This window comes from Falco cherrug, chromosome Z (assembly GCF_023634085.1).
Source record: "Falco cherrug isolate bFalChe1 chromosome Z, bFalChe1.pri, whole genome shotgun sequence".
Classification (NCBI taxonomy): Eukaryota; Metazoa; Chordata; class Aves; order Falconiformes; family Falconidae; genus Falco; species Falco cherrug.
This window is the reverse complement of record NC_073720.1, coordinates 25651468-25674094: the sequence shown is the minus strand read 5'-3', so window position 1 is coordinate 25674094 and position 22627 is coordinate 25651468. Positions and strand designations below refer to the sequence as shown.

The window sequence follows — 22627 nt, the reverse complement described above, 5'->3', positions numbered from 1 at the left end:
CTTATGGGGAAAAAATGAAGTAAACATTTAATGCTAATGCATATGCATAAGATGAATGAATTCAGGTTACACAGACTATTTAGTTGTGGCACTTGTAGAATGCCTGACTTCATAATATTCATGAGATTACTTTGATATAGTGGGGGTTTATCCATAATTTGTTTATTTATTTAAATAAAACAGAAATATCTAACAGCTGAGTACATGAAGTCATTCTGCCAAACACTTTCCTTTAGGCTGTTCAGCACAAATCTTCAGACTCTCAGCCACAAGCATCTATCACCACAGCTGGTGCAGTTTGGATGGGTGCTTTTAAACTGCCACTCTGCAAGTACTACTGAAGAGTTAGCCATTACTGGTGTTAATTTAATTAGACAACTCTTAGTTATTCACAGGTACAAGTTTTGTGACCATGGCTATGATGCCTTCAAGAACAGCTTCAGAAGAAGTTTTAGCCAGTCTAAGTCTCCCTGCACCATTCACTGCAGCCAAAGTCACAGGGGAGCACAGCACAGGCACCACTGCATGACTCTGGGTAGTGGCAGACCAAGTGCAATTAAGTTTTTTAGCTTCAGCTGAAGACTGCTGAGCTGATGGCAGGGTAACTCCAGGGGCAAGACAGCTTGGGAAGCTGCTTTGCAACACGAAGTTGCTACTACAGGTGCAGCATCTGCGCTGAATGGTCTCTGCACTCTGCAGAGCTTTGCAGCACAGACTCTGTACAACCAGTTGATTTTGGTGCTCCTAGTTGGGCCTACGTTATCAGAGATTTTAATTATGCAGGGTACTTGAATCCCTTATTACCTCAGGTAATGGAAAGCTGATTGTATTAATATACCCACTACAGTTCTGCTACACAGAAATGAAACACATGCTATGCAGGGATAGGATATTGTAAGCAGCTGTAAAGAGTGGTACAGTTTAGGAACCTCAGTCTTCATTATGAGGATTCAGAGAAAATTTCCTTAATGAACGTGAACTGCCCTTACCTGTTTTTCTTCTCTCCTTCCATTCCCTGCCAGATTATGTTCCCCATTGCCCCTGTCCTGTTGTTGTATCTTATTTGCTTATGAGTCCTTGCTTCTCACCAATTTTCGACTCATTCCACTCCTTTTTCCTAGGAAATGAGTCCCTGCACACCATGGTTCCTCTTCTAGTGTCTTAGTCCCAGGTTTAATACTTTTTCTACCCTATTTCTGCAGGAAATCTACTGTGGCTGCATAATCCTATGTTAGATAAAATGCAGGAACCTTAGTGCAAGATTTAGTGAGTCTCTATTCAGTGTTTATGAGCTGTAACGTAAAAGCTTGTGAACAGGCCTCTTGAACATATTTTGTGAGGAATGGTAGAAAGTTGTATCGTTGGAAGAAAGGTCACTTCTGCCAAATGTTATGTTCATTCTCAGAAAATGGGGAGATTAGAGCTTTTCAAAAGAAAGACTTCACCCAAAAAACCTTAACACAGAATAACAACATACCTTCCAATAATCTTGTTCTTTGGAATGGTTACACTGGTTTGACTTAAACTTTACTGAATAAAATTCTAGCCTACTCTCTTTAACTTTTTCAAAGCTATAGGTAACTGAACATGGAAAGCATTGAGCAACCTTAACAATGAACAGTGCTACAAGCTCTGCTAACTATACTTATTAACTTTTTTGCACATTAAAATGCCTAGCAAGCTGCTAATTTTAGATAATAAAAATCTCTGAGCTAACGGCACTAAGTCCTCTGTCACAATGTCCCTGCTAGCTGACTATGAGATAAGGATTTGCTAATGCACACAAAAAATTACAACACTCGTAGAAACACTGCAGTGACCCAGTACCATAGAACAGTCAAAAGTCCCTGAAAAGCAGACAAAGCAATCCCATGACAACAACATAATTTTGATCTGTGCCTAAACATTTAGAGATTAATCAAATTCCTGAAATAAGTTGTTTAAAGAAACTGAAACATGTAACACTGGTCTTCGGTATTCCCTATATGGAACTCTGATTCTGCTCCTGTTGGCATCTATGAAGAAAAACAGACTCCAAAGTCTGGCAGCAGAGTAATGAACTTAAAAAAGTCTTCTTGGTGAACAAGGACTAGGCAAACCACTTTTGTAACTATAAGTTCTGCAAATGTTACTAAAAGATAACATTTTTTTTTTAAATCCAAGCAGCAAAGGTGAATACGTTTCACAATGAACCATTGCAAAATTACCAAACCTTTTTATTTTGAGGGCCTCAGAAAGCATGTTAGTAATACTGCCTTATCTTATGATCTGAGGGTTTGTTTAGTTTGGATTGAAAGAAAACTGGAAAAAGCTTAGCTGGATTTTGAACAGCAAATTAGGCAATTGGAAAAACAATGTAAACAGAACGTGTTCAATAACATGTGCCTGGAATTGTATTCAGTCCATTCTATCCATCTTGAATCAATGGTCAAACTAAGACAATTAAGTAGAAGTCGGTTAGAGTTTTACCACCAACTTCAGTGCTACCAGAGTATATAAGATATACATCACATTCAAAGAAAATATCATAATGGGCAGGAGAATGATATCAGTAACACACCCATTCCTCTTGTCACACCACCCTCTTCATTTGCTTTCCTCCAACACCCAGCAATATAATTTTTCAGCTCAACCTTCAATAGTCAGAACCATTATTGTGTTCCTATCCCTAGAGCAGTCAACCAGTATGGTACCAATGCCTTCTGCTTAGTATGCCTTTAACTCTTCTTCCAAAAGTTTTCCCTGTACCACTCATTCTTGCCCTACTTCCGTGACACCAGTTTCTGCATACACCAAATATCTGTTGAATACAATGTAATTCAAAGCAATACGTAAAATGAACTGGAAAGTATATTGTAAAACCCAGCACTTCTATGATTTCAGCTTGCTGCACAGACAGTACCAAGTACCACCCATTTCTTGCTGCTTCATAAAGTGTCACAGATACTGGCCTCCAGAATAAGAGGAGGAAACAACCTGAAAAAATAGGGAGAGTTATGAAGAAATAATAGAGAAGGATAAGCTTCTATTATGTAGGCAGTGGTAATTAAGACTATTTCAAACTACATTTTACATAAAGTATGTGCAAAACAACCCTCAAAACCATAGAAATGTGCAAAGCTTGAGCTGACTGCCATTTTAACAATATGACAGTCAAAAGTCATGAAGAATTTACTCACCCAAAACCAATAGCTACCCAGTAATTTCTGACACCCTGATGTGGTCCCACCATAGGAAGAATGTCTGGAGAATAGGTGATAGGACCCGCAATTGTGTTTACGATGTCTGCTTTTTTCAGAATGGGGACCATTTCCATAGCAGCCTCAATATGCTCCATTATTCTGTCTAAATCAGGCTCAAAAAGTTCTTTTCCAAAACCTGCACAAACGTTCAACACTTATTATAAACTTCATTACACTGAAAGTACTTACATGTTAAATACAGTTGTGCAATCTACACATATCAAAGTTATATAGAATTCATCAGTGCGTATGTTCAAGCCTTTGCCACCCTACATAAGGAAAATGGCATGCACAAATCCCTAGTTACCTGAATGATCAAGTTTATTGTCACTGCAGTTACACTGTTCTTTATACATATTTGTTTAACCCTAAGGTCATGCAAATACAACAATGAAGTAGAAAGGAAGTGGAGAAAGTAAGACCCACTTATTTTTCTCAATATGCCAACAATTTGGGGAGAGGAAGAAAGATACTGCCTGTGTTGGCTTATGATTTCCACGGTGTTTAGTGAATTCCTGGACATATTTCACATTTCATTCTGGGCTCTAAGCATTATTGAGCATCATTCTGTAGAGGGACTTCACACTACTTTAACTGCAGTAAGTTCAGGAAGCTGTAGCAGTACAATCCAAAACCCAACAACGCTGACTGCTTTTCCTCAGGAGATGTGTTTTTTTAAAACAGCAACACTATTGACTTAAAGCTTTCTGTCTAGAAGTGAATGGAAAGCTGGAGCCTAGATATAACACAGCAATTACTTTATTTTTTTTTAAATAAGCAGCAGTATGACACAGTTAGGATGCTTTTGTACAAAAATGCAATACAAAACTACAGCTCTCTTGCACTTATATCTGAGCATAGCATTTCATCTAGGACATATCTTTACTATACCTGTGTTCCTATTAGACAACCACCTTATCTCTGGGGGAACAACAGAAATCCAGAGCCTCTGTCAGTATGCTGGAGAGAACTGTAGCTTAAAAAAATGCCTATTCAGTTCCAAAAGGCTACATAACACAGATTTGGTGACTGCATCTAATCAAAACACATGAGTATCTGTTCAGAGAGTTGGGTAAGACTATGTTATAGATGTGTATTTTGTGCCTATCTCAAGTAGTTTTTTTTTATTTTACCTTTTTATTTCTATTCACTCATCATTGATTACAACTATTCTTTGAAAAAAACTTTCTGCATTACAATCCTGCATTGCAAATATTTTCTATTTTCCGTTACATATGGCAGCACAACAGGATGGTATTTATACACATTAAAATGTGTGCTAGTGCTTATCAATTTTAAAGATGTAATGTTCTTAATTACCTGGTGGGACTCCATTTGCTACCCATGAGTCCTGCAGCTTCATCTTCTCCTCACTTTCATATGGTCCAAATAAAAGACCATCCCTTTCTTGCCTTAGATAATATGATCCTTCTAAGTCACGAATCACAGGTAATTCTGTCTTTAGGGCTTTCACTTCAGGGATAGTTGATGTCACAACATACTGATGATGAACAGGTATGAGAGGGTGTTGCAGGCCAATCATCTTGCCTATGTCACGGGCCCAGAAGCCTAGAGAAGATAAAAACCAACACAGAAATATTCAAACAGTAATTTCAGTGAATGGAAAATAATAGTAAGACATCTGCAGGAAGCACTGCACTTTATGGAATGTGACAAAGATTTTTTTCCCCATACTTTAGATTTTTAAATTATTTTTCATATTATCCAGCATAATTTTCCCTCCATAATTCCATGTCCTTGTTCTTAATTATACTACCATATATTATTCTAGTATATAGGTATTAAAAACTATAATAGGTAAAATACAACTTAGGCTTCTAAAAGTTGAGAAGATAATTTAATTAACAGTCCCACAAACCAAATGGTTTATTTCAGTAAAGTAGGTCTGTAATGCAGTCCTAGCAAGGTCCAAGACACTGAAAAATTAGAATACATTAGCTCACACCACAGGTGTTATCCTAGCCTCTTCCTATCAACCAAAAGAGCTAGCATGCTTTCCCAAGACAGCAGTCAAGTCCTAACACCCCAATAAAGCAACTTAGAGAGAGCAACAGCAGACAGCTGCTCCTCTTTTGCATACATCATGTGACTCATAATAATTATGTCTCTCACATAGTAATCAATTCATTATGATGTTTGTATTAGTGAACAGTCAGTGTGCTCCGCCATAGTTGTTCCATTAAAAGTTCTGATACAGCCTGTGACCAGAAAATCCAAGCAACAATTTCCCTGCTCGTTGAAGCCTGCTCAAGGTTCTTCACGTGCACTACTAGGCATAAGTTACAGAAGACCTAGTTCTTCTCTGCTAAGGGTAAGCTGGTAAGACACATTCACTTAGTGAGGTACCTTTGCAAAAGTCAAGGAGTGGAAGCCACATAAATGCCAAAAATATTAGTTTGGGGTCTACATCATGGTTCATATTTGCTGTGGGGTTGGAGCATACAGACCTGGGAATCACACAGATACAAACGACTGGGATGGCAGCTTCTCTAAGAAGCTTGGAACATCCCTCAGCCCCACTCTCCTGACTCCTTGAATCAAAGGTCTCATAAGTGGGAATGAAGGAGAAAAATCCAATGAAGCAGGAGTTTTAGGGGAGTCTGGCAGTGAGGGTCGGGGAAATGCAAAATGGAAGAGGTAGCAGGGCCTTACAAATAGAAGGTGATGTGCTGTATGTGACCCAGGAAAAGAAGGCAGATCAGCCTGAAGTCAGGTCGTGTAACCAGTTGACTCCAAACTGTTTATGAAAATATATCTGCAGCAAGATTTGCTACCTGACACAGCTGTCCCTTCTCCTGGAACTTACACTCATGGCGCCTACTTTAACATACAACTTCTTTCCTGCAGCTTACTTGTCTTAACCAAATGCTCCCACCTATCTCTGAAATTGCATACTTCCTAAGATCTGGTCAAAATCTATCCCTCAGAGCCCTGAGGGTATTAAAAGGCATTAATGGCCCTGAACAGCCTCACCTGGGACTTGCACCCACACCCCTGCCCATGGGCCCAGGAGCCCCACCTCAGGTCAGTTCAGGACCTTCAGAACCTGTCTGAGCTGGATTGATTGCAGGTGTGCCTGTTTACAGCTCTGTCACAACCGTGCCTGTGCCTGGCCATGGACGACATTGATCCAGACCCTGATCCGTGGACTACTTCCCAGCTTGACCTCAGCCCAGTCTTGTCTCTCTGTGGCGCTGCCTGTTGATCACTGTCCAGCATCTGACCCTGGTTACCGTCACCAGACGTGTTCCTGACCTGTGGATCAACTTTTTGGCTTAGCCTCAGCCTGGCATCATCGCTGATCTGCCTGTGCCTCATCCCCACGAGCCTGTCTGGAGATCTGGACTGTGGGGTGATCCCAGCTGCCGGTCCTGGGCCTGCCTTGCTGCCTCCCCCGTGCACTGCAGGATGGAGCCCTTGCTGGCTCAGCCCCGGCCCTGCCAGCCTTGTTACTGTGCTTGGCTCCTCGTCCTACGGGGAGCAGCCAGCCCACGCTGCCTGCTGACATTGCCTTGGGAATACATCCTCCCGTGCCTGGCATGGCATAAAGCCAGGGAGCTGGGAGAGCTGAGCTGGGCTGTGCTGGCCTTGTGCCATTTCCCCGCACCAGGAAGGCCTTCAGTCTCTTATTTAATGTCACAAACCAGCCTCTGGGTCTAACACCCGCAGTTTTTAAAAATGCGAAGTTTCTGAGGGAGAAGTTTTCTGTGGCGACTCAGTTCACAATTGCAGACAGCTAAAGCAAGGGAGCAGGAATTCCAGGATAATGATAGAGAGATCTGCACAATTAAAAGCCTCTGCCAAACCAGTACCTGTTGTTCTGCACTTACCGTATGTAAGGCTTTTGCTTCTTAGTGGCACTCTCACCACTTGCAGGAGGCTTACCGACAGAACGCTTGTTAGGTCAGTGAAATTTGCTCAGGGAAGATCACACCATACTCATATGGCGAGTGATCCAAAACATCCTCAAAGCTACTGAAACCTGATTTATGTTCCCTTACACAAAAAGCAACCAAAAAATGTAATAAAGTTTAATTTCTAGCACATCTGCAAGGGTTTCCTCCATTACCCATGACAAAAAAAATGTGGATTTAAGTGGAGGTTAACAATCTTTACAGAACTTCTTTTGATTTGGGCATTTCCATGTAACCTACAAAGAAAATTAACTTAAAGTAAGGTAAGCTAATGTTCCACAGAGGAGAAGGAAAGATGCAGTAGCAGAAAATTCCATCTCTAGTATCATGCACTGCCTTCCTGCCAAAATTGCTTGGACTTAAAGACATATTTGGAAAAGAAATACTGCTCTGGAAGTGTGCTTCTAATAAATACAATTTTTTGCTTACTCATTAAAACAGAATCAGTAGGAAAATATAAAGAGCAAACATATTCAAGCTCCTCAAGGAAAATAAAAATGGTTAAATTAAAGACTTAATTTTAGGTCTTTGAAACTTAAATTAAAGACTTAATTTTAGGTCTTTGAAACTTAACTTTGTCTCGCTCAAAATAATGTTACATTTCTTAGCCATTAAATTTGCAGAAGTACATTACAAACACAGCTAATCTTAAATTACTTTTGAATTAAAGGCAAATAGTTTAGGTTTGCTCAAAATCAAACCTTAAATATTTTATACTCCTAAAAAATAATTTATTATAAGCGCTTATTTAATTGCTTAAAGTAACAACAGCTAACATTTACTAAATGAAAAATACTACAATTTCTTTCTTCAAAGTTTTTGAAGCATGTGCAAAAGCTATTACAAACAAAAAAATGGCAAAAGGAATAATACATTCGCTGAATCAAAATTATAATTGGAAGCAGATGCCAAGTCCTATCACACATAGTAGAGATAAATGAAGACATAAATTATATCTCTAGGATATTTTTGAAGATTAAATCGTAGAGATTGCAAACATCTGATGCTAAAATATTTAGTGGTGGTATTTCTTAGCATATCTGCTGAACTATGTAAGCAGGCTATCTCTTGTTTTCAAAAAAGAAAATCTGCCATTACTATCTATATATAAATGGTTGTATATACAGTATCTACACGTCTGCAAACGTGCTTATATACACACACATACTGTATATATAAACTAAATTCATTATTTTTGCAGACTTTAATCAAACATTCCATTATACATAGGCTGCAAATCACTTCAACAGGCTCAGTACCAGTTAGTTCACGCCAGGGATTATTTATTAGGCATCTGCTTTCTTCCAAAATGGAAATCTCACATAAGGAACAGCTAAAGATTGGTTGAATCTAGTTTGTTCCAGTTCCACAGCAGATGTCTGTTGGGGGATGAGGGGGGAGAGAGAATGTAAAGAGCCTTTGGATATATTTTTCTTTGCTAGTATTGCAACATGAGCCTAAAACATGAGCTCTGAATTATACCAGTCATGATCTGTGGTGGAATGAGGCAAGGCTGAGAATAAGAATGAATGTTAGCTGAGAGAATATTTGTAAGATGTATGTGTTATACAGTATTGATTTCACATCCTTAGCCAGAATGTTAAGCAGTATGTGCTTCAAATGTTCATTTTGGCTTAACAGTTAACCGCACAAGAGAATGAACTAAATATATTGTTGGTTTAATAACTTATTAAATAATAAAGATGAAAATATCACAAGGGTGCATTCTAATTTTTGCAAACAAACTCTGAAAAGCATTTACTAGAAAACTGCCTAATGTCAGCTTGATACATAAGCCAAAGAAAGATAACTACACTACAAAAATAAGGAAATTACTACATCTGTGATACTTCAGCTATATGATGCAAAGTCAATAGTTAGGAATAATGAGTGCCTAGAAGTTTGTGGTCTAAATAAGAAGTCTGATTGCCAAAAGAGCTGCCTTCTCATTCCATAATCTTGGATCACTCCCAGACCAATATATCCATAGTGAGTAACAAATGACATAAGGATCCTATTAGTAAGAGAGCTTGTAATTTTGTAACTGAATGCTGTCCCATAATTCATGCCTGAAAGCCATGAACTGAGAGTCCAAAGGCAGTCAAATATTGATGCCTCTCATCTTCTAAGTGCTTGACTTTGTGGTCTAAGTAAAATTCTTTTAATTTGATTTCCCTGTTTGTGTGGTTGAATGCTTTCGAAAAAGCATACTGAACCCTTCTAGTCCCGTCTCTCTCCAAAATGTCATTATGTGGCACTCATGAGCATGCTTAGAACCTTAAGGTGAACTTTTTTAGATCCCTACTATTTTAGCTTGGCATATAGCAATAGCAAGTGATCACCTACATATTGGGAGGCATATGATGAGAAAGCACACTTTTCAACGGGTTTCCCAATTAGTCTCTACTGAAAGCCTGGAATGATCTAACATGGGGCTGTCTACATCACAGACACTGAAAGAAAGGTCACCCAGTAAAGCTCAGCCTCTCAGAGTTCAGCACTTTTATCCCATTCCCTCCAAACTTCTCTCTATCCCAGTCTTCTGCCTTCCCCATCCCTGCTTGTCCCATACCTGTCTTTCCTTTCTGCTCTCTCAAACTCTTCTTACTCCAGTCCTAACGTCATTCTTCTGCTATTTTACCTCTGTCTGCAAGCCAGTCTCTCTCATTTGCAAATCCTGTCCTACTCCTTCTCTTCCTTCCAATGTACTCCCACCTACATCTCCCTTGCTACTCCGCCAGTCTTTCATGCAGTTTCACACACAACCATTCCCCAAGTATCCTTCCTCAATCTTTTTGTCCAAGAAGCTCCAGCTCCAGTTCCCTTAATGAAACACGTCAGATCCCTTTCCACTATCTTTCTCCATGGTGGCATCCCCACTGTTGCCATCCTCACAGTTGCTCCTAGTTTCAGGTTCCTTCTTCAGCAAGTCCTCTAGCACATAAGCATTCCACTTGCTGTCAGTGCTCCCAACCACCTCCAGGAACCTTTCCCAGGCATTTCACTGTCGCAGTCTATTCCTCTTCTAGTCCAACTTACTATAAATCCAATTGTCAGTCATGGTTATTCTACCCACCAACAAGAAGAGTCCCTGTCTTGCTCAACTTCTTCATGTTGTCTGTTTTGCACTAGAAACAGATTTTTTTTCTTGTCCACTGCACAAATGTAGAAAGGAATTATAGAGACGTATCCTTGGCTCTCAGTTCACTTGTCCCATCTGAGCAAGAAGAGAAAGTCCACTTGAGCCATCATAGCTTCCTACTGAAGCCTGATTATTCGTTCACTGAGATGGGATGTGTGAAAGACTCATGCCCTAAAAATGCAGGTATGAGTCAGTTTGAGACAACAGCCTGCAAAAATGTCATTCAAATGGTAAATATTGAGCATGTTTTCAAACAACTGAAAGAAGAAAGTCTTCTACTATGAAGTAGAAGGCACGCTTCACATAGGAGATGCCAACAGTTTGACCAGTAATATATTTTTCTATAACTTGTATAAAGCAGCATAAAACTAAGTGAATTGCATACAGGTTTTTAGATCTATCAGCTTGTTTAGGGAAACAAACACAAATCCAAAGGACTCTTGCCCAAAAGTTCTTTGAAGCAGAAACATCAGTTTGGCTTCTTTAACACAATGAAGAATAAAATTTACATATGTAAAAACAAGTCCTTTGATTCAGGAAATTTTCGTTACATGAAAAAAATATATTGTTCATCCAAGTGCATGTTTAAAATACTGCTCAAAGGGCAATAAACATCTTCTGTTTCAAGGATATGTGGATAGAGTTAAATCTTAGAGAAAGACAATACTGAAATAGACAGGGCTATCTCACTTGCTGCAAATCCTCAGTCTCGTTGAAAAAAACAGTGAAGACATTTATACTTCGTTTTTACACGTAATCTCCATTCCTAAGTAGCTTTCGTAAGATTTAGAGGACAATATGCATGGACAGTAGCCTCTCTTCTACACAACGTACTGTAGACCAGTAAAGGTCTCTTCTGCTATTAAAATCTAACAAGACAGCCTGACTAGTAACTACTGGAGACAAGCCAGAAAGAAGTATTTTTGATGCCTAAGCAAGGACAATTTAACGTAAGAGCTAAATTTTCCCAATACTGTAAAGTAGTATGTGCAAAGTACATTTTATCACAAACCAAGTGAATATTCAAAAATATACTATTTACCCCTCTAATCCACACCATGTCAGCTAGTTTGTAAATCTGAAGACTATACAAATGCTTACATTAAATCCTACCTGCAGTATTCACAATTCTCTTTGCTTGAATTATTCCAAGTGGAGTTTCAACTTCCCATGTCCCATCTGATCGGGAGTTCAGATTAGTCACTTGGACTGGGTAATTTAATTGGGCACCGTATTTTCTGGCTCCTGCAGCTAAGGCCATAGTGAGAGAATAGGGATCAATATGACCATCTCCAGGGTTATATAGGCCAGCTAAAACCTAAGTGGAGGTAAAATATCACAAAATGAAATAAATTAATATTTATCAAAAGTAATGATTTTTTTAAAAAAACACTTCCTTTTTTAAATGCAGTAAACCTTCAGGTAATCAAAAAAAAAAATGTTCAAAATATATAATAATACCAGGGCTACAGCTTTCCAACTTAACAAAGGTCTAAGGAAGTAAAATTGCCCAGTTCTCCCATGCAATGAACAGTTACAAGCTTTAATATTATAATACTATATATATTTTAATGACTAATATGCACATTGGCAAACATTATGCATTAAAATGCACGTGAGTCTGATTTTATATTATAATGCATCTTTTTTTCACTGGAAACCAAGAATTTCTTGTACGATTTGTATAAAGGGAACAGAACTTATGTCTACATATCTGATAGACCAATAGTTAATTGCAATGGAAGTTATTTTTCAAAAAATTAGGTTCTTTACCATATCCATATTCAATAAGGGAAAGAGCTCTTGTACTTTCTCAGGCGTGATTAGGTACTGCTCTGTTGGGTGCCAACCAGCACGAGTCATTTGGTATTTGAATTCATCGACCCTAGTAGGGGTTGAAGCAATTCTGATGCTGCCAGGCTGATGAAACCCCACAGCCTAAAACAAAGAGCAAAAGTGAATTACTGAAAGAGCCTTTTTTTATCTCCATAAATGTATGTTCCTACACTATGGAAGTCTACAGGAATTTTGCCACTAACACCACTGAAAAGAGATTCGAGTAAGTTAGGTGCTCTTGAAGGAACAGGGCTTAGATGTAAACAAGAGAATATAATTTTTTTTAAAAAGTTACCAAATTAACTTCCTAGGTTCATACATGCTATCCTCAAAACAGTTGTAAAACCTTTTCTTGAATGTCATGATACTATTATTTTTATTAAGATTTGATTAATATTTGAATTTATGTGCTCATAACATTTCCAGAAGTAGAACCTGATAAATCTCAAAAATAAATATAAAATAGTTTACATTAAAGTCTATCACCTCCATAATTTTCTATTGAGATGCTGCAGCATATCCGTAACTGACTGAGCACCTTTATTGACACAATGAATAACCACACACCTTTTTTTGTCTTTTTAATAAAGTAGAAGTCTTTACATAGGTGGACACTAAATGCTCATGTTCTGGTATACACTATTTACTTCACATTTTCTATATTACATCAAAGGATATAAATATGGCTGAATAAGTCTTTTAGTGGAACTCACAATGATAACTTGTAGTATCTCATCTAGCTGGGCAGTAGAAAGAATAAAAAAACATTTCATTATATTTATCAAGCTTGCAGACCAGTACAGTGTGGACCGTGCAATTTCTGCTGCAGTCTGAAGCAAGCATGAAACAGTAGATGAAATCTATATGGCTGACTGATGCCAGATAAAAAAGATAACTCCTGTGTTTCTCTGCATACCCATTCCTTAAGTCACTAAATAAAAACACATCTCTGAAAGGGATGGGAAGAATTGCAGCCATCTTCTCAAGTACAGACAGCATCATATCATATGAGTTTTTCAATGGATGTGTTTAAAGCAGGAATGTATCATAATCAATCCATTCATTCCAGATCCTTGATGCTATTTTAATTCCTTACCAAGTAAAGCTGCAGGCTCTCAGCTTGCTGAGCTTCTGAGATGTTTTATGAAAACCATTTTCTTAAACTTTAGAGGGACCTGGGAAACCATCTAAAACACTTAGTGACTAAGCACAAGAGTATAGCATAGGTATGCAGACAGGAGAATGTATTTCAATAAAAAAGGGAGCCTTATGATAGCCATGAACGCAAACATATACAGCTTGACAACTCCACACTTTTTTGTAAGAGTATTGGTAAGGTTAGTATTGATCTGAATTAATACTTTCAAGGTTAAGGAGATTACCTGTCCAGTCTCTTCCTCTAGCTTTTCATAGAGTTTGATGCTGTAGGAATGGATTTTCTTCAGGTTTATTCCAGGATGAAAATAAGTAGTTAAACCAGCCTTAAGTGAGAAATAGGAACATGGAAATATGATTAGAAATGCAGCTTTTTCTTTTCCTCCTTCCAACTGTCATTCAAAAAGGAACTGTCAAGATAGTGTAAAGAAAAGAAACACATGGACAGCACCAACTGCTACAAAATTAAAAATAAAATCCTTTCCCTACTTATGGCATTCTTGTTCTCTGCACACGTGTTTTTCCACCTGTTTTTTCTCATCAAATTTGTCAACCCATGATACTGTTGCAGTTGTTCTCTCCTATGGTTTCTTTTCTTCCTTAAATTATTCAGCTGTTTCAAATCTTTGGAAGAGACACACAACTCCATTCCTGATCAATTAAATCAACTGATTATCTCTATATATCTCGTATCTTTTATAATAAAAGGATCTTTTCCTTCTTGCAAATAGAAATGGGAGAGAAACCAAACCTTGACAAAGACTAGATCTTCACAAGAGTTACTAGTTTACTGGAGCATGAACAGCAGCGCAGTAGAAGTCATAAAGAGCAATTGCTGCTGCATTTTTGAAGTAGCTTAAGAAATTACGTATTTTGCACATCATTTTACCAGGTCTGGCTTTAGAAAGCTGTCAAGACACTTTGGGTTCATGCAAAGGTAAAACCAAGAAGATACTACAGCCTGTTCCATATTTAAGGAAATTGTTCCCCTGCCTACAGTAGAGACAGTTGCATCAATCTAACGACATTCATAACTGCAGACAATAAGCACTTTAAAAAAACAGAATTAAAGTGTTAGTGAAGTTAAGAATATGTCTTTGTATCTCCTGAACTTGACACCTCACTTAAACTCTTCTTCCAAGTGAGACAACAGAAATAGAAAATTATTTTAGCTTTTCAAGATGTGTAACTACACTGATTTAAATTCTTTATTTATATAGTGCATATTTTGCTAACTAAACCAGAACTTATTCATAGATTAAATTTGCTTTCAAGGGAGCTAGACGCCAGAGTACACCTTTGAGTTCATTGCCGTTCTGAGAAAAACCCACAGCAGGAAATATAAAGGTGTAAAGTAACACATAGAGTAGATTTTGATAGTTTCTAGGTTGCCTAGTATGCATCTACATTAACTATTCTTGATTTTAAGTTGTCAAATCTGTTCTGTGCTACATATTTTAAAGCTTTAACTTTTAAAGGCAGTGGAATAACAGTATACATATGGATAACAAAAGCAAGATTTAGTGGTCTTTTAAGATGCATTTTAATTCAAACTAATTTAATTATGCTAAGAACCTACTAAATTTTACACTTCTCTGTAATTAGTATCAACATATATTGCATGAATTAAATCACACATCCTTATTTTTTTAAACCATGGTCTCCTCTGACCCATCCTTCTTGGAGCAGCTTCACATTTAAGACCAGACCCCTTTCTTCAGAAACACTTAGCTTCAAATTGCTCTTAACAAATGGCTTACACTCAGATACCATTTCCGTCAAAAAATATAAATCATACTCACTGCCTGAGATGACAGGTACTCAGTATCTTCAGAGCAAAAGCATGATAACTGTCTGCCATTACTTATTGTATGTCTTTATGCTAGCCGAGGTTTTAGAAACTTTTCCTGCCTTTCTTTGTGAGAATTTTATTTTTCTGATACCTTACACGTTTATATATGATAGCCTTGTGTACCACATCACTGAAATGCCAAAATAAACCAATGGAAAAAAGTGAAAAATTAATAATTTACCAGTATTCTATTTTTGAGTTGTTCCTGTATTTTATTAATAAATTTAGGTCTAGTTCCCTAAATATGTTCAGTATTCTTCATTAACTCAACAATCTGAGTTTAAAAAATGATGACACAAATCTGTAGAAGGGAGATAAACCTGCTAATAGCCACACTAAGCACAAAGCAGGCATGTTGCATTCAGAAAGTCCCTGGGCTACATTAAGTCTGGAAAAATACTGCTAATCCTTATTATCACATAGGATCATCATCATACTGGACACTGCTGGAGACTAAGTATTTGACCAAATGCGGTTTCCATCTCATTTGATATATGTTGTAGACACATATATTTTAATTACCTCAGGTGAAAACCAAGGGCTGTTTCACTGCAGAATTTGTAATTAAAAGTTGTTTGTTTCTGAAAATGTAAGTCCTAAGGGCCTTTTTTCTGTGCATAGAGAATAAAGAAATAAATTAGGCATTGGAATGTTTACAGTTCTGTAGCCATGTACGATACCTATAGGTAATTAATTTCTTGTACCTGCAAATTTTGTCATGTCATATTATTTTTACTGTCTTCTTTTATTTATGTAAACATTTTCTGGTCTACTGGGTTTTTTTTCAAAATTTAGTAATATATTTTCCAGATGTAGGGAAATTCAATTTTCATGGTCACTATTATTAAAGTCATTTTGAACCAAATGAACCACAAATCACTTGCAAGTTAGCTACAAAACCATACACATTCAAGAGCATTTAATTGCAGGAACTAAATAAAAACTTCTCTCTCTGACATTTTTAAGTGAAGAAAAGAATTTTAAACACATTTGATGTCTTTTGGCTTCTGATAATGAATGTTTCTGATTTCAGGAATGCATTTGAGAGACAATTATAACCCGACTGGACTATATAAAAATTAAGATCATAGAATTATAAAATAATGACAATAAAACAAATAGACTGAATGGGACCTCAGGAGGTCTCTATCCAACCCCATACCCAAAGCAGGGTCAGCTACAAGATCAGACCAGGTTGCTCAAAATTTTCTCCAGCTAGGTCCTGAAAATCTCCAAGGACAGAGACTGCACTACTTCCATCACCAAGCATGGAATTTTGCATTTGTCCTTGTTAAATTTAATAAAGTTCCTCTCCTTCAGTCCTGCCTAGGTCACTCAGCAGGCAGCCCTGCCCTTCAGTGTACTAATTGGCCCTCCCAAGTCTGCAAATTTGATTAGCATGTACTTCATCATCTACTCCAGATCATTGATAAAAATATTAAACAAGATGGGTCCCAGCACAGACCACTGTGACACTGCACCCATCTTCAGGCTCTGGGTAGAGTATGACCCCCTTAACCACTACCCTGTGAGCCCAACTATTGGAAGTCTTTTAACTATGTAGTTGTCCAGCCATACAAACCATAACATCTGAAGTGGAATACATGAATATTATGGGAGACAGTGTCTAAAAATTGCTAAAATCTAAGCAAGTGACATCAGCTGTTCTCCCCTTGTGTATAAATTCATTTTATTATAGAAAGCAATCAGGTTTGGTCAGATGTGATTTACACGTGGCAAATCTACGCTGACTGTTCCAAATCACCTTTTTTCTCCCTTATCGGCCCAGATCTGAGACTCGCTTCATGGTTTTCCCCTTTAGCTCCATTGCTCATCCCTTTTGCTTTTGTAAAAGATGCATACGTATGCCCTTCTCCAAACGCTGGACACCTCCACCAATCTCCACAGACTTTCAAAGGTGAGATACACCTGTAGCGTTGCAATGCCATCAGGAGCATTATTGGATGCAGCCCATCTGGTCCAATGTATGTGCATGAGTCAAGCTCTCCCAGTAATCCCTGCTTTTATCGTCATTGACTGCTGGTAGTTCCTCTTCTCCTTGAACCCTGCTCAGAGCACAGATGCCTGAGAAACCTTGTCAATGAACACTCAGGCAAATAAGGCACTGAGTACTTCAGCCTTAGCAGTGTGCACTGTGTCTAAATTACCCACCTCGTTCAGCAACAGTCCCGCAGTTCCCTCGTTTAGCCTTTTGCTGCTAACGCAGTAGAAACTCTTCTTGTTGCCTTTAATGTCCCTTACAAGTCTTAACTCCAGTTGATCTTTGGTTTTCCTAACATCCAATTCACATGCCCAGACAATTTTGCCAAATTGCCCCTTTGTAGCCTTTTTTTGCTTCTACCTCCTGTGTACTGCATTCTTGCTCCAGAGCTCACTCATGAGCTTTCTGTCTGGTCCTGATGGCCTCCCAGTGTATCTACTTGTTTTCCTGAGTTCCAGTGTGAATCATTTTTGTATTTGAAGGAAATTTACTCCAGGTTTTGCTATATTTTTGTAAGACAGAGATTTTGTTATTGTAGGTGAACACAATCTGGGAAAATAATTTTAAGAATGGCCACTTTGCTATGAGAATTGACAGAGATTTTAAAGCATTTTTATAGTTGAAATGTTTATGCATGAGTTTTTTTCTATTGCAATCTGTTTCAGATTTTATACTAATGCCATTAGTAAATTAGCATTCTGGAGGAAATTAGTACGAACACTGTTACACCCTATTCCCCCTTCTTGCAAGTCTGGCCAAGTTGTAACAAGATTTTATTTGTTTTGTGCCGTGCTTTATTAACTGTCAGCAGCAAAATCAATTGCATGTTGCAATCAAAAGTATCACATAACAGAGTATGTTAAACATTTTCTTAGAAAACACCTTTTAAAAAAGTGACAACACAGAAAAATCTATTTGCTGAGTAAATTACATACATGCCTTGTTCAGTCCCTTGAGTTTCAGTGAGACTGCAAATAATCTGACCTGCAGAATAGTACAATTTCAAGAGTTCTTAAAGGCTAGGTCTTGACCTAATCTACACATATATAATAACCACTACTTTGTCATAGTTACATAGGTATAAAAATGAGCAGCACTTGCTCTATTATTTATATCTTCTTAATACTGGTAATATAAAAATGTACACATTTTCTGTGCTGTTTTAATAACACACATGAAAGTCAGCCAAATTTATCTCAGACCTGAGAAGTGGAAGAAAGTTTTGGCAGCAACACCAGCAGGAATATGATCTATATGAAACATGATCCCAAGCTCTGGCAGGACTTAGTGGACTGTGAAAGAGGGAAAATGTGGTACAGCAGAGCAATGTCTGAACCAGACTCTCAACATTTGTGACTGCAAGCAATATACTATGTGCCATTTCACGAGCTAACAATATATAATTTTCATCTGTATCTGGTATTGTAACACTGTGAGGAAACCAGTGATACATGTATGGTACCTAGAATAACAATGAACTCACAGTCACCGTTTTGACCTTATCATCTGAAACAGATTTATCAACTTCTTCATCTTCAGGCACAGCACTCTAATACTGAGTTAAATGAAAACAGACAGTATCCCATGTAGTTTACCTAACAGTTACTCATTTCAACCTCTCCCATAACTAGGTGTCTTGACACGTTAATCGCATCAAATCCTGTTGCACAGGTGCCACAAGGCAGCCCTCTCCATAGCAGCAGTACTGACATTTTCTCTGCTGTGCTTCAGGTCCCTCCCTACCTTTGAAACAGAGTTCTTCACTCATTGCTCCATTACTGCATTCACTAAGAAGTGAGGGCAAAAATACTGAAGGAGAGGTTGCTTTACATAGTTATAAGCAATAAGCTAGAGACAGCGAGTATAACCAGAACAAAGGAAAGATTTAGTAACCACCCTCCATTCATGATTTTGGTTTCTTATTCAATTAGGGTATTTTTATTATTTTTTGAACACATATTGTTCTGTATATGCACTGGGTAGATAGAATTCAGTCTGTGCTTCACTCGTGTACTTAGGTCAAAGTACTTCTTTGAGCATTTCTTAGTTATGTTTCAATACACAAGACGCATGATCTGACACTTTGCGTGGTGGTGCTCTGTTCGCTGAACTGCATCAGCTGTGGTATGACTGTCTAACAGAGATGTAATTACTGAATTTTGTTTTTCCTAACTCTACACAATGTGTTTTCTTTTGCTTTGTTTGCTGAAAACTGAGTAAAATGAAGTATAAACCCACTTATACATTTCAAGCTGTGATTTTTTTAATTTCATTTTTTACTTCTGTTCTCTTACAAGGCCACAAACATACAAAACACCTGCACTAAGATGAAGTATTTCAAACTTCAGACTTCCTCCCCTGAGAGAAGTATGAGAATACAAATAAAATACAATCCGAGTCATTCTCCTTAATTTGTTCCTGAAAGACACTCAGATAATACAGTTACAAGTACTGCATAAATGTTCTATTGTATTAACAGAGCAATTCTATGACAGCAAATTGCTAAGTTTTTACTCTTCCATAGTGCTACACAGAGCGATAACATACTCCCAATTTCATCTAAGCGTAGCTGGAAATGAATGGAAAAAGCATCTGTTATTGTGACAAGCTTTATTTAATTTCATTACACTACCTACTCCAGACACTGACATAGAAAATATGTCAATTACATACATGCATGTCATGCACCAATATGTCCATGTGATTAGCATTATTACAGGAGGTGTCCCCACCCCACCTTTATCACACGTATGTCTTTTTAGTTGTTTTCCTTACGAGTACAGACAAACATTCAGCCTTAAAAAAACACCCAGAGTGTACTGTTACTAGCTTTGCTCCTCCAAGATTTTGTGTAAGGTCAGCAGTGGCAGGAAAGAAGGCTCTTGTCTCTACTAAGAATAAGTTTCTGGGACAGTGATATTCTCTGAGAACTGGACACTGAAGCTGCTTTTTAATCACCTCTTTTTCAGGATGGCACATACATAAAAAATAATTACACATACAACAATGCCAAAATTCACATTTCTGGTTTATATATGCCAATGCAACTACCTCCAATGATAAAGTCTGCAGTATAAATTAAATTACCTTAAAAATAAAACCTGAAATTTAAAAAGTCTAAGTTAAAATAAAGTTTAAAGTCCAAATCTGGTCAACAAAAATCTATAACCATACTAACGGTTACCTTCCAGTAATTTCAAAATACAGGATTTGTCCCAATTTTTACAAATGAGAAAAGTGTACTATGGACAGCTGAACCAACTTTTCAAAACTCATACAGCCAATCTATAATTCAGTGCTGAAGTCTGTATCTATAAAATAACCAAGATAATTGATCTCTGGAAAGCCAGGGAATATAAAGTAATGAAACTTCCACTACCATTAGATATATAAACTGCTGTTAATCTGAGAGATTAACAAAACATGTCTTACTGCATGCCAAGTAGATCCTGCAGTGAGCTCAGTTTTTTCTAGCAGAACAACATCCTTCAAGCCAGCCTTAGCCAAGTGATAGGCTAGACTCACACCAACACAACCACCTCCGATGATCACTGTATCTGCTCTATCCTTCCCCAAGGAAGGAGATCGGGTTTCTTTCCTGGGGAAAAAAAATAAAAAATAAAATTACAGACAGTTACAAAAAGACAATTGCACTTTTGTCCATTTCTTTTGTTCACTGCTCCAATCATAATATAACTTGATGTCTCCTTGGGAGTCTAGACACACCTGACTTAAAACCTAACGTGTTCATGCTTACCTTCTTGTAAAGTAAATGTAAAGGGTCATATACATAAACAATAGTAATACAAAAAGCAAAGCAAGTTTGCCTGCACTCACAATATTAAATCATTGTTATTTGTCCAACATACCCTTACATGTAGATCCTATTTCTCAATAAGAAACTGTACCCCCAAAATGACAGTGTCAAAACCTGACTTTTCAAAGGTGCTATAGTATATGGAACAGAAAGAATAAGTCTTTAAAAAATGTCAATGTAGTAAGGTTCCTTAATAAATTTTTAAAGCCAATGCCAGCAGACTACATCAGTGTGTGCATTCATAAACAATGAAACAATATTTATTTTCATGTTCTGTCTATTTTGACATATTCTACTTCGCTGAAGTCAAAACCTTATAGGAACAGGTATCTGTCAATGGCGCACACCTGCTACCACACCACACTGCACCTTCACAACCACTTTAAGCCAGCATAAACCAGAGCTGCTGCCATAGGCAGCCCCATTCTCCTTCATCTCATCTGATCCTCCTCTCTACACCCCATCCATAAAACAGCCAAGTGGCAAGCCAGATCAGGAAATCTATCCCAATTTTTAAAAAAAGGCCATTGTTTTTGATGTGAGACAAGGTAGGACCTCTCAATACAGTAGCAGTGCAGATTACCGTGAAACCACAGTATCTGTCTCTTCAGGATAGTTAATTAATACTCAGTTTTCTCTCTCCCCTCCTTGTACCTTGCTTTTGCAACTTCCCTGGCTTTCTAATGTGTAACTAGTCTTCCACCCATCCTCCACTTTAGGAATAAAGGCTATTAGTTGTATGTATTATGCATGGAGATCTTATAAAATACTACTTTTTAAACACAAGTGCAGGAGGAATATACGCACCATGCTTATTCGCGATGTGGCAATGACTGAGAAGTAAAACAAATGGGAGCACTGGACACCACAGGTTTTCTGTATCCAGCACACCACACGCATGCGCGAGTTCTTTTTTGAGATTACCTATTAATTTTTGCAACTTAACAGTAAGCTGTTTAACAGCCAGATGTGAGACAGACACCTACACCGGCTCCTCTACTGAATTCTGAGGCACACAGTAACCAAGGTCAAGCGCAGAGGCTTTCCTCATGCTTTTGCGCTGTGAGTTTGAGATTTCCTCACTGGACTTTCCACCCTTGTCAAACCTTTCCTTCCAAACGCGGGAGCCCAGCAGGAATCCCGGGGGTACCTTCCCAATGAACTACGCGGTTCACCCCGATGTCTGCCCGTGCCAGCTCACACCGGCAATGCGTTGCTCACCGAGCGGCCCGGCAGACGAGGTGGGTTCTCCCCAGACCGGCTCCGCGCTCACCCGGGGCCGGCGCTGGGTCACACTCCGCAACGCGGGGCGCGGCGGAAGATGCGCCCCGGCCCCAGAGGGCGCGGCCCGGTGGTCTCGGCCTGCCGCCGGTGGCGCACCCGGGGCGCGCCCGCCGCCCCACACAGCCCCCGCCGGCAGCGCTACCGGCAGGTTACTCTGCCCGCGCCTCCCCGCCGCCCCCCGCCCTCCCGGCACAGCCCGGCCCGCACTCACCGCCCCTGGGCGCCCGCGCCGCCGCCGAGGGGCCGCAGGGCAGCCGCCGCCGGGGGGTCGGGCCGGCCGCCGCCGCGGGGGGGGCGCAGCCGCCGCAGGGCGCCCCGCAGCACCGCGCTCATCCCGCACACAGCCCGCCCGCAGCAGGGAT

The 22627-nt window shown here is 38.8% G+C and overlaps 1 protein-coding gene across 1 annotated transcript in view; it reads right to left on the bottom strand.

The window, feature by feature from the left end:
• DMGDH (dimethylglycine dehydrogenase) overlaps positions 1-22613 on the bottom strand; it is a 44859-nt gene extending 22246 nt beyond the window's left edge. The window contains exons 1-7 of the mRNA XM_055698390.1: positions 22477-22613; positions 20597-20762; positions 13538-13636; positions 12093-12257; positions 11433-11637; positions 4563-4811; positions 3180-3378 (exon numbers count right to left, since the gene is read on the bottom strand). Coding sequence (XP_055554365.1) covers positions 3180-3378; positions 4563-4811; positions 11433-11637; positions 12093-12257; positions 13538-13636; positions 20597-20762; positions 22477-22598 — 1205 coding nt within the window. The 5' untranslated portion in view covers positions 22599-22613. The remainder of the gene's footprint in view (positions 1-3179; positions 3379-4562; positions 4812-11432; positions 11638-12092; positions 12258-13537; positions 13637-20596; positions 20763-22476) is intronic.
• Between the last annotated feature and the right edge of the window lie 14 nt (positions 22614-22627).